Raw genomic sequence first — 15,371 nt, 5'->3', positions numbered from 1 at the left:
TGGTTGTCTCCAAAACTCTCTGTGGGATCAACTGGCCAAAATGTGCCCCCTACTTACCACCTAACACTGACAATTTCGTCTTAAGAGCCAATTACTCTCAAGGTGGGCACACAAGCCAGGGAATTACTTGACTTCCACCATCTGAATGATGAAAATGTAGCCTCATATCACCAGGTTTTCATCAACACACTCGCTAGTACTGTCAGTGCAGACGAAGTGGCGATTACCAGCAACACTAAACCAGTTAGATAGATAGATAGAAAAGTTCAGCACAGTACAGGCCCGTCGGCCCACGATATTGTGCCGTGGAATTATCCTAATCCAAAAGTAAAATAACCTAACCTACATTCCCCTCAATTCACTGATGTCCATGTGCATGTCCAGCAGTCATTTAAATGTCACTAATGACTCCGCTTCCATGACTACCACTGGTAAACTATTCCATGCGCTCACAACTCTCTGGGTGAAGAACCTCCCTCTGACGTCTCCTCTATACCTTCCTCCTAACACCTTAAAACTATGACCCCTCGTGGCAGTCAGTCCTGCCCTGGGGAAAAGTCTCTGGCTATTGACTCTATCCATGCCTCTCATTACCTTGTACACCTCGATCGGGTCACCTCTCAAAACATAGAACTGGTTAGTGATGAGTTAACACAACAAACTGAATGATCTGAAATGGGTAAATAAATAGTTACCAAGAAAGAACTTCTATTGTCATCTGCAATTTCTGCTTCTCTTCGCTCAATGATTCCACTATTTCCGAAGGTGATTTCAATTTAAAGTTTTGGTCGTCAGCCTGAAACAATAATCACAGCACTTCTACAAAATCCATTTTTGTGAAAGACACAAAAGATTGTCAATATTACCATCAAATAAAGAGGACAGCAAATAGCATTTATAAGCAAGGCTAACCAAGGACATCTACAGCAAAACTGTTTCAGAATTGGAAGGCTGAGTATTATACCACTGTACAAGGGAAACATCAGCACAGTGTGAAAGGAGGCCATTCAATTGACTGTGTCTGCATGAGGTAACTAAGATCTGACTGCACCTAACCCTGTTTTGTAGTTTTGGCCCATAGCCCTGGATGCTATGGCAATGCAAGTGAATATCTAAATATTGGAAGAAGTCATAGAGTCGTCAGGCACGGAAACATGCCCACTCGTCCATGCCAAATTGATCCTAAACTGATTTGGTCTCATTTGCCTGTGTTTGGCACATATCCCTTTAATCCTTTCCAGTCCATGTACCTGTCCAAATGTCATTTCAATGTTGTTTATGTACCAGCCTCTGCAACTTCATCTGGCAGTTCGCTCCATACACACACCTCCCTCTGTGTGAAAAAGTTGCCCCTCAAGATTTTCAATCTTTGATGCACTTTTAAAACACAAAGGGACTATTCGATGCCCAGAAAAATAAAATCCTAGCATGTTGCTTTCTGAACTTTGCATATTTCTAAGCAGAACATTACATAGTAATATGGGAAAAGAATCCTGGAGAAAGCTGTAAAGTAAAACATTGTGGATTGGGAAGGCTCAGCACAGGATGCATTGGTGGGCAGGTGATTGCAACGTGCAAATATAATACAGACTCCCTGTTTGTTTCAACACCTCAATCACAATCAGTGCTTTCTGAAACAGGAGTTTTTCCTCACACTTCAGCCTATGTTTACCACGTTTAGTAGGTCAGAATGAGACCCAATTCTTCCAAGCACAATCCCACCTGGCCTTTTTTTCATCTGTAACTTAATAGTCACACAGCAGAGGGAGAAGGAAGGGGCAGAAGGCAGATGAAAAATGCCCAGTCAAACTGGTGAAGACAGCTCTAATTTGATCAACATTCCAAAGGGATACAGCTACAAACATCATCCTGTGAAGAAGCAGGTATTAGGTAAATGTCAATGTCAAATACACATGAAATGTCCTCATTTCCAGTTGCTTTCTGCTGACCTTGATTAATGTGGCTCCCAACACAGATGATTTGAGCAGTATTTAGATATTCACTTGCATTGCCATAGCATCCAGGGCTATGGGCCAAAACTACAAAACAGGGTTAGGTGCAGTCAGATCTTAGTTACCTCACGCAGACACAGTCAATTGAATGGCCTCCTTCTGCCCTGTGAACATCTATGTACCTATTAGATTCAGGATTTACAAAGGACCTTCGATTTGGCAAGCATTTGGTGATCAATAAACAATTTCCTGATGTAGGGCCCTGAACCTTCGCAGTTCTCTGGCCTTGAGGGCTGAGAATGCTCTAACAAGATGCACTTTAAAGACTGAGATCTGGAGATTTTTAGGCATGACAATAAACAAAGGGTAGAGGGTTAGATCAAGAAAATGGAGTTGATGTGGTAGTTCAGCCATGTTCTTACTGAATATGAAGCAAGCTTTGTAGGCAATATGGACCATATTTTCTCTTATTATGTTTCTACGGTTTCAGCAAAGGAACATGGGTAATGTTACCTCCAAACGCCTGTGTGAACCAGTTGGCACTGATTTACAGTTCCAAAGGCCACTGCCATGCACTAAGCTCAGGGGTTCGTGCACTGGGAAATATACTTAGAGGGAGCACTGTTCACAGAGACTTTGAAACAGACAAACTCCAGTCAATATTAGTAACTGGCCTCTAACTGATGTCAGGGCATGCCTCATCTGAACACTACCCCGCAGAGAAAAGACTGGGCTTCAGAACAGAGGGCAATTAAAAGTCAACCACATTGTTGTGGGTCTGCGAGACCAGACCAGGTAAGGGCAGGAGGTTTCACTGAGCATTAGCAAATCAGAAGGGTTTTAACAATAATTAATGATAGTATCATGCTCACCCGTGACTGAGATTAGCATTCTATTCCAGCTTTTATTAAATTGAATTCAAGTTCCACAGCTGCTACGGTGAGATTTAGACTCATCCCCCCAGAGCATTAGCCCGAGCTTCTGGATTATGCATTAAATAATACCACTGTTGTTACAAAATAATGAGTCCCTTGACTTTTGTGAGTAGCAATTCATTGAATCGGTGTTCATATTTTTGTTTTCGAAAAAGTGTTGAGAAGTTGTCATATTAAATGAAAAGCAACTTAAGCCCATTAATTTACTGACTTTGGAACACAAAGTTCACAAACCTTAAAGAAAGTAAAGTCTGGTTTCTGCACAAATTAACAAAGGAGCATCAATTAATCACATTCTCCGGCTGTTTCCCCATAGCCCTGCAAATGTTTGTTTTTAACTGGATATTGAATTCCACTTTGAAACTATCAGATATTGCTCCGCCAGTTTTTCATAAGGTCAGAAGTGGGATGTTCACTGATGACTGGGCACTGTTCAGCACTGTCTGCCTGTCCTCAGATAGTGATGCAGTCTGTGTTAATAAACTGCAATATCTGGAGATCATCAAAGTTTGGGAAGATAAGTAGCAAGTAACTTCGCAAACAAATGCCAGGCAATGCCAAGAGAGAATCTAAGCACTGCCCTTGACATTCAGTGGCATTAGCATCACTGATTCCGTCACTGTCAAAATCCAGGGCCTACCATTAACTGGAACTATACTGGACTAGTCGTGTCAACAGAGTGTGAAGCTGGATGAACACAGCAGGCCAAGCAGCATCTCAGGAGCACAAAAGCTGACGTTTCGGGCCTGGACCCTTCATCAGGGAGGGGGATGGGGAGAGGGTTCTGGAATAAATAGGGAGAGAGGGGGAGGCGGACCGAAGATGGAGAGAAAAGAAGACCGGTAGAGAGGAGAGTATACGTGGGGAGGTAGGGAGGGGATAGGTCAGTCCAGGGAAGATGGACAGGTCAAGGAGGTGGGATGAAGTTAGTAAGTAGGAAATGGAGGTGCGGCTTGAGGTGGGAGGAAGGGATGGGTGAGAGGAAGAACAGGTTAGGGAAGCGGAGACAGGCTGGGCTGGTTTTGGGATGCAGTGGGGGAAGGGGAGATTTTGAAGCTTGTGAAGTCCACATTGATACCATTGGGCTGCAGTGTTCCCAAGCGGAATATGAGTTGCTGTTCTTGCAACCTTTGGGTGGCATCATTGTGGCACTGCAGGAGGCCTGTGATGGACAGGTCGTCGGAGGAATGGGAGGGGGAGTTAAAATGGTTTGAGACTGATAGGTGCAGTTGTTTGTTGCGAACCCAGCGGAGGTGTTCTGCAAAGCGGTCCCCAAGCCTCTGCTTAGTTTTCCCAATGTAGAGGAAGCCATTGCTACAAGGCCAGGCCAGAGGCTAGGAACTCTGCAGTAAGTAACTCACCTCCCGTTTCCCCAACACTTGTCCACTATCTACAAGGCACAAGTCAGGAGTGTGATAGAATACTTTCTACTTGCCTCGATAGGTGCAGCTCCAACAACATTCAAGAAGTTCCAGGACAAAGCAACCCATTTGACTGGCACCTCATCTAGCATCTTCAACATTCATTCCCTTCACTGCTGACAAAAAGTGGCATCAGCCTATACTCAGCCTAACTCACCAAAGATATTCCAACAGCTTCTTCTAAACCCTCCATTTATATGATCTAGGACTAGGGCAGCAAAAGCACAGGAATACCATCACTTAGAAATTCCCCTCAGGACCCTGCACAATCCTGACTGGGAACTCACTTGCCACTCCTTTCCTGTTACTGGATGAAAATCAAGGAACTTCCTTCCTAACAGCACCGTGAATGTGTTTACACCCCAAAAACAGCAGTAACTCAAAATGGCTGCACACCACCACCTTTTCTAGGGCCACTAGGGATAGGCACTAAATGATGGTCAAGCCATTGCTGCCCACAACCTATAAACAAATTTTTTAAAATTCGCATGAAAAACACTTTCAGTTAGGCGATAGCAAATGACAGTGTTGCAGAAACTCAGCAGATCTGGAAGCATTTGTGGAGAAAGAAACAATTAATGTTTTCGGTCCAATCTGGCTCTTCTTTAGAACGCACATTCTATTCTTCTCACTCCACACAGATGCTGCCAGACCTGTTGAGTTTTCCCAGCTCTTCTTGTTGTTTTTCATTTCATATTGCTAGCATCCAGAGTACTTTGCAACTGAGGTTTTAAAAACTTGCTGAATGAAATCTATGCAAGTTCTTTTGTTGGCCCATTGTACTGATTTACTACATCACTCAATAAAATATATTTTGGATCACAAAGCAACACTCAGGAGAAGGCTCTTGTATTTTCAGTCAACCAGATCATACAAAGTCTTCCTTATTAAATTAAAAATAACATTAAAAAGAACTGAAACCATAGCTGATGTGTGAAGCTTCTGTGTCGCTAGGTCATTCATATGGCTTATCAGATTATTTTCTTCTTTCATCTTAAAAAGAATGAATTCAACTCACCAGCTGCCATCTGTTGTGATGAAAGGTGTGTGATTTATGTACAGTAAGGTCCTTTTAATGTTTGGATTTTGAACAAATGGAATGTGGGTTTTGGTTTGTGTATCTGAAAGGGTTTAATAATTGGCTTGTTAGTATTAATGGAGCAATGATTTTACTCAACGATACGACAGCAACTGAGTGGGGCTGTCCTGGAATGAAAATGTAAATTTGTTTGTTTTGTGAGTTTTATACAATCTGAGAACACAAACATTGACAGACATTAGCTTGCTTTTTGCTTAGAAGAATCAAAAAGGGGTTCTTGCTTCGAGAAAACCCATACGGTGGAACGCTTTTGTTCCAGTTTGCACAAAACATGGTGGGCCGCTAAACATTAAGAACAGTTTCTCCTGGAGAAAGAAGGTAGCTCAGAATGTTTAGGAAACAAGATATCGCAGCCAAAGGATTTTGGTTTGAAAATTCCAGAGATGTGATGTTGAAGGGAGCTCATTTGTTGTCTGCAGGTGAATAGGAAAGGTTCAGAGCAATATGTGTCAAACACAAGCAAATGACACTAGTTAAGTATGGGAAACTTGGTCAGAATGGATGGGTTGGATCGAAAGGTCTGCTTCTGTGCTGTATGACGCTATGAGTACTGTAATGCGATGGTTCTGATAGTAGATAGGATTTTATTATATCATGTGTTTTGATATCTTTCAAATCATATTATACATAAATATGTTCTACTTGATCTTAATTTCTTTTGTGAGATAAATTTCTGTTTCAATGCTCAAACCAAATCTGCAGCATTAGATGCTTGTGTTACTAGAAGACCACTAAGTTAAATACAAAAAAAAATCTCTCGTCAGATTTCAGTCTGGGATCTGACTTGACCGGTAATAACCTCAGCTGGGATTACAACAAGTTAATAACTGGACATATTGTTGGGAGTAGCAGTTTAATTTGAGCAGTTGTCTTTTCAAAGTAAGAAAGACGATCCCTAACCTACAAACAATACATTCCTGTTACATTACAGATTATACATGAATAATTCTGGTTATTCGCCAGAACAGGAGCAAATTAAGTCAAAGAGGTAACCATGAGAATGCAATTAACACACCATAATATCCTGACCTTATTATCCATAAGTGGCAAAGTAATATATTACCCCATTCCCTAGTTGCCCTTGAGAAGGTGCTGGTGAATTGCATTCTTGAACCACTGCAGTCCCTGTACTGTAGATACCCTACAATGTTGCTAGGAGAGAATTTCAGGGTTTTGATCCAGCGACAGTAGATGAATGGTGATATATTTCCAAGTTATGATGCTGAGTGGCTTAGAAGGAATTTGCAGGGACTGGTGTTCCCATGTATCTGCTGCCCTTTACCTTCCAGATCAAAGTGGTCATGGGTTTGGAAGGTGCTATTGCAAGATCATGTAATCATTCTATCCCACCCAACTGACGCCTTCCTTTAACAGAGGTTAGCTCAGTTGGCTGGATAGCAATACAGAATGATGCCAACAGCATGAGCTCAATTCTCACTCTAACTGAGGTTACTGTGAAGGTCACAACCTTTCCCTTCATCTAAGGCTTGTTGAGACAGGGGCTCAACCACCATCAGAATAGAATCCCTACAGTGTGAAAACAGGCCATTTGGCCCAACTAAGTCCACACTGACCATCACAGCATCCCCTGGACTCATCCCATAAAACACACCTGAGCACCATGGGCAACTTAGCATGGCCAACCCACCGAGCCTGCACATCTTTGGACTGTGGGAGGAAACCGCAGCACCCGGAGGAAGCTCACACAGACATGGGGAGAACATGCAAACTTCACGCAGACAGTTGCCCGAGGGTGGAATTGAACCTGGGTCCCTGGCACTGTGAGGCAGCAGTGCTAACCACTGAGCCACCATGCTGCTCCTAATGGTCTAATCAATTGTCTCTCTCTAATGAGAGATCAGCCTTGTGATCCAGTAGGTCTATGGCAACTTTACATTGTTTTTCTTTAACTAACTGCACATTATATTCCAGTCAAACGTAAGTTTAAAAGAAACCACAAGAAAGTGCACATTTGCTGCCACACTGTGGCATATTGGGTATATTTCTACCTACTGTAACAACAGTGTAATGTAAGAGATAATGTAATGTCATGTAAGATAATGTAAGAGACCTGAAACATCAGCTTTCCTGCTCCTCTGATGTTGCCTGGCCTGCTGTGTTCCTCCAGTGCCACGCTGTGTTATCTCAGACGCCAGCATCGGCAGTTCTTACTATCTCTAACACAAAACATGTGTTGCTGTAAGGATACTGTGCATGCAGGGCTTTTCCCTTAGCCGATGGACTGGGTCAGGCTCAAAGCCAGCCTGTTCACTTGCTATTATAGCACTAGCTCACACTGAACCTACCTGGATGCTCACAGTATCCCTTCATCGCTCTGCCTTTCTGTGCTTTGCCCCTCCAGCTGGAGATACTGAACTCACGGTGCTTCAGTACTTCATCGCCTTTGAGCACAGACATAAAGCCAGCAAGCTTGTCATGGTTGTCATCAGCTCCCAGTCAAGTCAAGGGATGTAGCTTTCGGCTAGGCTCTCAAAACAGAAATCAAGGGCAACTTTCATGACCTGTGCAGGGGCTTAGACATAGTCAGCGACTGAATGATCTGTAAACAAGGGATGAGGAGTGTCAGGTAGCCAATTGCTAGTTAGGAGCATTGACGTGCAGAGGGATACCGGGGTCCAAGTTCCCTGAAAGTGGCGCCACATGTGAATATGGTGGTAAAGAAGGCACGCAGTATGCTTGCCTTCATTGGTCGGGGCAGTGAACATTAAAGTTAGCAAGTCATGTTGTAACTGTACATTTTACTTATTTGTGGGATGTGGGCGTCACTGGCTGGGCCAGCATTTATGGCCTATCCTGACTTGCCCTTGGGAAGTTAGTGGTGAGCTGCGTCCTTGAACCGCTGCAGTCCACCTGCTGTGGATTGACCCACAATGCTATTAGGGAGGGAACTCCAGGATTTTGACCCAGCAACAGTAAAGAAACTGCGATGTATTTCCACGGCAGGATGGTGGGTGGCTTGCGGAGGAACTTCTAAGTGCTGGTGTTCCCATGCATCTGCTGCCCTTGTCCTTCTAGGTTGTGAACTTGGAAGATGCTGCCTGAGGATTTTTGGTCAATTTCTGCAGTACATCTTGTGGAAAGTACAGACTGCTGATACTGACCATCAATGGTTCAGGGAGTGGATCTTGTGTGGTGCCAGTCAAGTGGATAGTGTCCTGGATAGTGTCAAGCTTCTTGAGTGTTGTTGGAGTTGCACTCATCCATGGAAGCAGGGACTATTCCATAACCTTCCGGTCTTGTCCTTTGTAAATGATGCACAGATTTTGGGGAGTCAAGAGGTGAGTTATTCGCCATAGTATTCCTAGCCTCTGACCTGATCTTGTAGTCACTGTGTTTATGTGGCGAGTCCAGTTACTTCCTGGTCAATGATAACCCCAAGGATGTTGGCAGCGGAGAATTCAGTGATTGCAATACCACTCAACACCAAAGGGAAACAGTTAGATTCTCTCTTGTTGGAGATAGTCGTCACCTGGCATTGTGTATCATGAATGTTAATAGCCACTTATAAGCCCAAGGCCTTGCTGCAGACGAACATGGATTGTTTCAGTATCTGGGTCGAGATGAATGCAAAATATAAGCACCAATCAGCGGTGAACACTTCCACTTCTGACCTTACGATAGAAATAAGATCATTGAGGAAGCAGCTGAAGATGGTTGGATTCAGGACACTAATGTGAGGAACTCCTGCAGGGCTAGCGTGAGACTAAGATAACAAAGTGTGAAGCTGGATGAACACAGCAGGCCAAGCAGCATCTCAGGAGCACAAAAGCTGACGTTTTGGGCCTAGACCCTTCATCAGAGAGGGGGATGGGGTGAGGGTTCTGGAATAAATAGGGAGAGAGGTGGAGGTGGACCGAAGATGGAGAGAAAAGAATATAGGTGGAGAGGAGAGTATAGGTGGGGAGGTAGGGAGAGGATAGGTCAGTCCAGGGAAGACGGACAGGTCAAGGAGGTGGGATGAGGTTAGTAGGTAGGAAATGGAGGTGCGGCTTGGGGTGGGAGGAAGTGATGGGTGAGAGGAAGAACAGGTTAGGGAGGCAGAGACGGGCTGGGCTGGTTTTGGGATGCAGTCGGGGGAGGGGACGAACTGGGCTGGTTTTGGGATGCAGTGGGGGGAGGGGACGAACTGGGCTGGTTTTGCGATGCAGTGGGGGAAGGGGAGATTTTGAAGCTGATGAAGTCCACATTGATACCATTGGGCTGCAGGGTTCTCAAGCGGAATATGAGTTGCTGTTCCTGCAACCTTCGGGTGGCATCACTGGGGCACTTATCTATTATCTCTGATACAATTTTAGCCTGAGACTAAGATGTCTGACCTCCAATGACTTTGACTCTCTTCTTTCAAGCTAGATATGCATCTTCATACAGTTCAGAAATTGTAAATCTACAAATTTATTTCTGATTTGGACTCTGGGTCATGTTCAAACATGTTGCTACTTTCAGCTGTGTAAATTTTCATTACCTGTGTTTCGTAATGTATAACAATTTCCTTCTGCTGTGCAGCTTTGGCTTTGAGCTGTTCAAGTTCTGCTGTTGTCACTGATACATTTTCTTCCATACCTGTAACCATGGCCTGTAAACAACAATACATTGCCTCTCCTATCATACAGTGTATGGCCAGTAGAATCGAGCAGTTATTCAACCAAGCAAGCCTTGAGCAGGACAGTACCAGGTTGGCTCTCATGCCATACGTGGTTTAGTAATATGTCCGCATTAACCAAAACAAAAGTTTACACAAAATGATCATGATTCATATAATTACCGATCGTCCTTGTCCTAAATCAAACCCTAGCAAAAAATGGGTTTTCAGGATAATATAGGGAGGGTGAAGAAAATTATCTCACCAACAAATATATCAGAGATTAAATTGTATAGACCTTCTTCACTCATGGAATAGACACGAAATTCAATAGCCTTCAATGTAGTTTCTGTTTGTGCAAAGTACATTTTGAGTATTGGGGTTATGAGATGCATTCTGTTAAAATCTTTCAACTTGTGTTCTACGGCCTATGAAAGCGACACGCCTCACAAAGTATTTTTTTTTCTGTATTCATTCATGAATGAATGATGCAAGGGCATTGTTGGCCAGGCAGCATTTATTGCCCATCTCTAATTGCCCAGAGGGCAGTTAAGAGTCAACCAAATTACTGTGGGACTGGAGTCACATGTAGGTCAGACCAGGTAAGGATGGTAGTTTCCTTCCCTAAAGGACATTAGCTGGCCAGATGGATTTTGCTGACAATCAACAACAGATTCACGATCATCATTAGATTCTTAATTCCAGATATTTAGTGAATTCAAATCCCACCATCTGCCTCGGCGGGATTCAAACCCAGGTCCCCAGAATATTATCTGGGTCTCTGGATTAACAGTCCACTGATAATACTGCTAGGCCTTCACCTCCCCTTACAGTGCACGAGGAGGCCATCACGTTAGCACCAGCTTTCTGAATGCATGTCATAACTTTTGCTATTCTTGTGCCTTTTCCCTGTAACCCTGCACGTTGTCTCTATTTAAAACTGTGCAGAACGCCTTCTTGACTGTCTCAGTTGAGGAGGTGATGACCTAGCGGAATTTCCTCTGGACTGTTAGTACAGAGACCCAGGTAATGTTCTGGGCACCCGGGCTCGAATCCCACCGCGGTTGGTGGAGGAAGTCAATCAAACAAAAAACCTGGAACGAAGAGTCTAATGATGACCATTGTCAGGGGTAAAAAAAAACCCCCATCAGTTTCAATAATATCCTTTAAGGGAGGAAACTGCCATCCCTACATAAGACTTCAGACCTACGGCAATGTGGTTTTCTCTTAACTACCCTCTGGGCAATTAGGGATCAGCAATAAATGCTGACTTCACCAGCAACACCCTCATCTGATGCATTAATAAAGTTGAACCTGCATTCACCACAGTTCCAGTGTGGATTGAATGAGCACTTAACAAAGTAACCATTTTCCAAGCTTTTCAAAACATTGCTGCAGAGACTGCATGGCTTGTGGTCTGGGCTGAAGGGCTAATGATTTGCACGTGACACATGAATGCATACGTACTCTCCGCAGATGCTGAGCGACTTTCTGAGTGTTTGTGTGTTTTGGAATGCATTTGATTCTACTGATTATTTATCCAGTTCAAATGAAGAAAAATCACGAAGAGACAGAAGATCCCTGGGAAACAAGAGGAGTTTGGAATGACAGACAGGACCGAGAGAGATCAAATTTTGAATAGGTGGGGCACAAATTTTCAAATGGACAGTAGGCACTGACAGAGATCTCTGAACCTTGCAGTGAACCACAAGCACCAAGAAGGTAACACCAATTTGCATTACTATAACAATTTTAAAAGTGAAACTTCACAAGGTAATTAAATAGCAAAAGGCATTCAAATGGCTGCTAACTCTTCACAGATAGTAGAGGTTTACACGTAACACATCACCTTTAATTGCACATTTTCCAGTTTGAGATTGGAGATTTCCAAGTTGCTATTGTGTAATTTGTCGAGAAGCTCATGACTTGTGGATCTGCTTCTTTCTGTATCTCTCTGAAGCTGTTCCTCGAGACCAGCCACCCGACTGTTTATTTAAAAGATTAAATGCATTAGTCCAGCACACCAATTGTTTAAGCTTAACATTTGCAAAACACCACCATAAAGTGAGCATCATTTTGCAAGCAGTTTCTTACATGCACACAACTCTTGGTCTATGTTGCAATTTGGAAATGCATCGTCAAACAATCATACAACAAACTGCAAGGTGAGACGCCAAGTGGGACCGAGAGCTGAAATCCTCAGCTCCAAGGTTGCCATAGAGTTTTCATTGGATATTGTCAGCTGTACTCCAACTCTCTCAGCCCCTACCATACTGTCCTGGCCCCTACCCAACTCTTCTCTCTCAAAACCTACCCCACTCCTTCATCCCCTATCTCACTCTCTCAGCCTCCTACTCACTCTCTGAGCCTCCGACCTCAATCTCCCAGCCCCTGCCCCACTCTACTGGATCCCAAGCCCACTCTCTCAGTCCACCTACCCAACTTTCTCAGTCCCCTTACTCCACTCTCCCAGTGCCCTACCTCACTCTCCCAGCCTCCCCATCCCACTCTTTTACTCCACCCCACTTTCTCAGCCCTCTACCCAACTCTCTTAGACCCCTACCTCACTCTCCCAGGCCCTACCCCTCTCTCTTATCCTTATCCCACTCTCTCAGACTCAAAGCCGACTCTCTCGGTGGTGACAGTGGGGCTGGTGAGGGGGTGACGGTGGCGAGAGTGGGCCTTTCGCATGGCAGTGATGGCATCCTCCTGGGTGTCCTAGTGACTGACGCAGCACCTTCACCATTGTGGAGATGGCTCTTGGGACTCTGAGAACAATCTTGTTTCTTGTCCACCTTTTGACCCTATTTAACCTTTTAATTCTGGTCTTTGTAACCAATTGGGTGCCAGTAAATGGTGACTACGTGCTCTCTTAGCTGTACTTATGTATTCTTAAACTTAGTACGTGCGACAAATTAATCTAATCTAATCCAACCTCTTGTATTTGACATTTCCACCCTGGGAAAGAGACCCCAATTATACACCTTATCTAAGCCTCGTAATTTTATATACTTCTGTCAGGTCATCCCCTTAACCTCCAATGCTCCAGCAAAAAGATCAAGTTTGTCCAACCTCTCCTCGCTGCTCATACCCTCCAATCCAGGCAACATCCTGGTAACCCTCCTTTGCAAAGCCTCCACATCCTTCCTATTGAGTGGCAATCTGAACTGCACACTTTAATCAACAGACAATAAAGCAAAAGAAAATGATCCAACAGATCAGAGTACAATTAATTCCATTTGAGAAAAGGTGAAAGTTGTCAGTGTGAGGACTGAATTTATTGCAATTCACCACATTTAATAAATTCTAACAAATCCGGTCAACTCACTGTGAGAGAGAAATTTTTTCAGTTTCCAACTGGGTCCTTTCATCAAAAGCCAAATCGTATTGTTTCTTCCAGCTGTCAATGTCCCGTCGAACCTCTAGCAGCTTCAGATCCTGAAATGTTTCATGACACACAAAAAGGAACCAGGTAATTTTTTTCAGAGATAGCAGGAGCTGCAGATGCTGGTGAATCTGAGATAACAAGGTGTAGAGCTGGATGAACACAGCAGGCCAAGCAGCATCAGAGGAGCAGGTAATTTTGTTCAGATGTTTAACCAGAAAGAGATGGGAAGACACAGAGGTTTGGTCTGCAGTGTTTTCGGAGTTGCTGAGATCACATGTGACGTGAGCATAATGTCCTGGGCTGGAGATGGTGGGGTGCCAAAATTGTAACTAAGGGTGCAGCCAAGTTAATGTTACTACCCTCTTTACCCACTGCAATTATCGAATTCAGAACAAACTGATGCTCAAACCGAATAAAAACCGAAAGAACTGCAAATGCTGCAAATCAGGAACAAACACAGAAGTTGCTGGAAAAGTTCAGCAGGTCTGGCAGCATCTGTGAAGAAAAAAACAGAGTTAATGCTTTGGGTCCAGTGACCCTTCCTCAGAACTGATGGTAGCTGAGCAAACCTCAGTTTATATTCAGAAAATAGGGAGGGAGATGGGGTAGGGCGTAAACGATAGGTTAGAGCCTAAAGAGATCTGGTGACTAGAGATCTGGAGATCAGTGAATAGCTGTTAATGGGACTGACAGGCTATGTGATGGCAGGCTATGTGATAACAAGGCCCAGTGTGTGGGGTAGGAGGCTGGGACATGGAAGAGTTTAGGCCCTAAAATTATTGAATTCGATATTGAGTCCGAGGGCTGTAGGGTCTCCAAGCGGAAAATGAGGTGTTGTTCCTCCAACTTGCGTTGATGTTCCCTGGAACACTCCTTTTGGACTTCACATTTCAAGCACTCAAGAGGACAAAACATTTTGTGTTTGCAACGTTAAGAAGCAAAAAGTAAATTTCCCATTGCCAAAAATATATTCAATAGATACCTTTTCCTTGACCTGGGAATTAAGGTCTTCCACAGCAGTTTCAAATCTCTCTGCTCTCTTTCTCTGAGCCCGTGTTGCCCTCTTTAGAATTTCTTTGTCCACAGCAAGCTGCTCTTCCAGAGCTGCCAGCTGAGATTTAAGGTGGGTGATCTGCAACTTCTGCCCAGTTACGGTGCCCTCGAATTTCTGAAATTTTGTGAACGATAGAGCGACATTTCACAGAATAGCCACAAGATGTCCTCAGGCACACACAAAACAGAAATACAGGCATTCAATGGCATCAGGACATTAGGACCCAATACAAAACACAGCAGGAGGATAAATAAACAGCGCAGTGGGTCTAGCTACACCCCAAGGACTGCAGAGGTTCAAGTAGGCAGCTCGCCACCTCTTTCTCAAGCACAATTAAGCATGGCCAATAAATGTTGCCCTAATCAGTGGTGATCATTTCCTATGAATGAATTAAAATACCGTACATTATAGTTTTACAAATATAGATGTCTAATAATTTATAATAAATAAATATCAATTAATATAATAAACAAATAATAATCAATAAAACTTTAAATCATTGTAGTTGTAACTGATGAATGTGTAATAAATTGGAATTTTTATTATAAAATCATAGGATCCCTGCAGTGTGGAAGCAGACCATTCAGCCCATCAAGCCTACACTGACCCTCAGGAGAGCATCCCACCCAGACCCATGCCCCTACCCTATCCCCCTAATCCTGCATTTCTCATGACTAACCCACTTAGCCTGCACGCCTCTGGACACTATGGGGCAATTTAGCATGGCCAATTCTCCTGACCTGCACATCTTCGGACTGTGGGAGAAAACCAGAGGAAATCTACGCAGACACGGGGAGAATGTACAAACTCCACACAGACAGACACCAAAAGGTGGAATCAAACCCATTTCCCAGCTACTGGGAGGCAGCAGTGCTAACCACTGAGCCACCTGTATCCCAAAGGTGATAGCCATTACTCATGT

At 43.8% G+C, this 15,371-nt stretch overlaps 1 protein-coding gene across 5 annotated transcripts in view; it reads right to left on the bottom strand.

Annotated features, from left to right (window-relative positions):
- The window catches only part of LOC125456515 (protein BCAP-like), a 78,677-nt gene that overhangs the window by 21,723 nt on the left and 41,583 nt on the right, over nucleotides 1-15,371 (bottom strand). For 4 of the 5 annotated variants that reach the window (XM_059648113.1, XM_059648114.1, XM_059648111.1 and 1 more), the window contains exons 10-14: nucleotides 14,378-14,563; nucleotides 13,336-13,445; nucleotides 11,857-11,992; nucleotides 9,891-10,001; nucleotides 696-796 (exon numbers count right to left, since the gene is read on the bottom strand). In XM_059648113.1, the coding sequence (XP_059504096.1) occupies nucleotides 696-796; nucleotides 9,891-10,001; nucleotides 11,857-11,992; nucleotides 13,336-13,445; nucleotides 14,378-14,563 (644 nt within the window). The remainder of the gene's footprint in view (nucleotides 1-695; nucleotides 797-9,890; nucleotides 10,002-11,856; nucleotides 11,993-13,335; nucleotides 13,446-14,377; nucleotides 14,564-15,371) is intronic. The other variant, XM_059648116.1, reaches the window with a different exon arrangement.

This window comes from Stegostoma tigrinum, chromosome 8 (genome assembly GCF_030684315.1).
Source record: "Stegostoma tigrinum isolate sSteTig4 chromosome 8, sSteTig4.hap1, whole genome shotgun sequence".
Lineage (NCBI taxonomy): Eukaryota > Metazoa > Chordata > Chondrichthyes > Orectolobiformes > Stegostomatidae > Stegostoma > Stegostoma tigrinum.
Note: the sequence above shows the minus strand (reverse complement) of the source record. Positions and strands in the feature narration are given on the sequence as shown.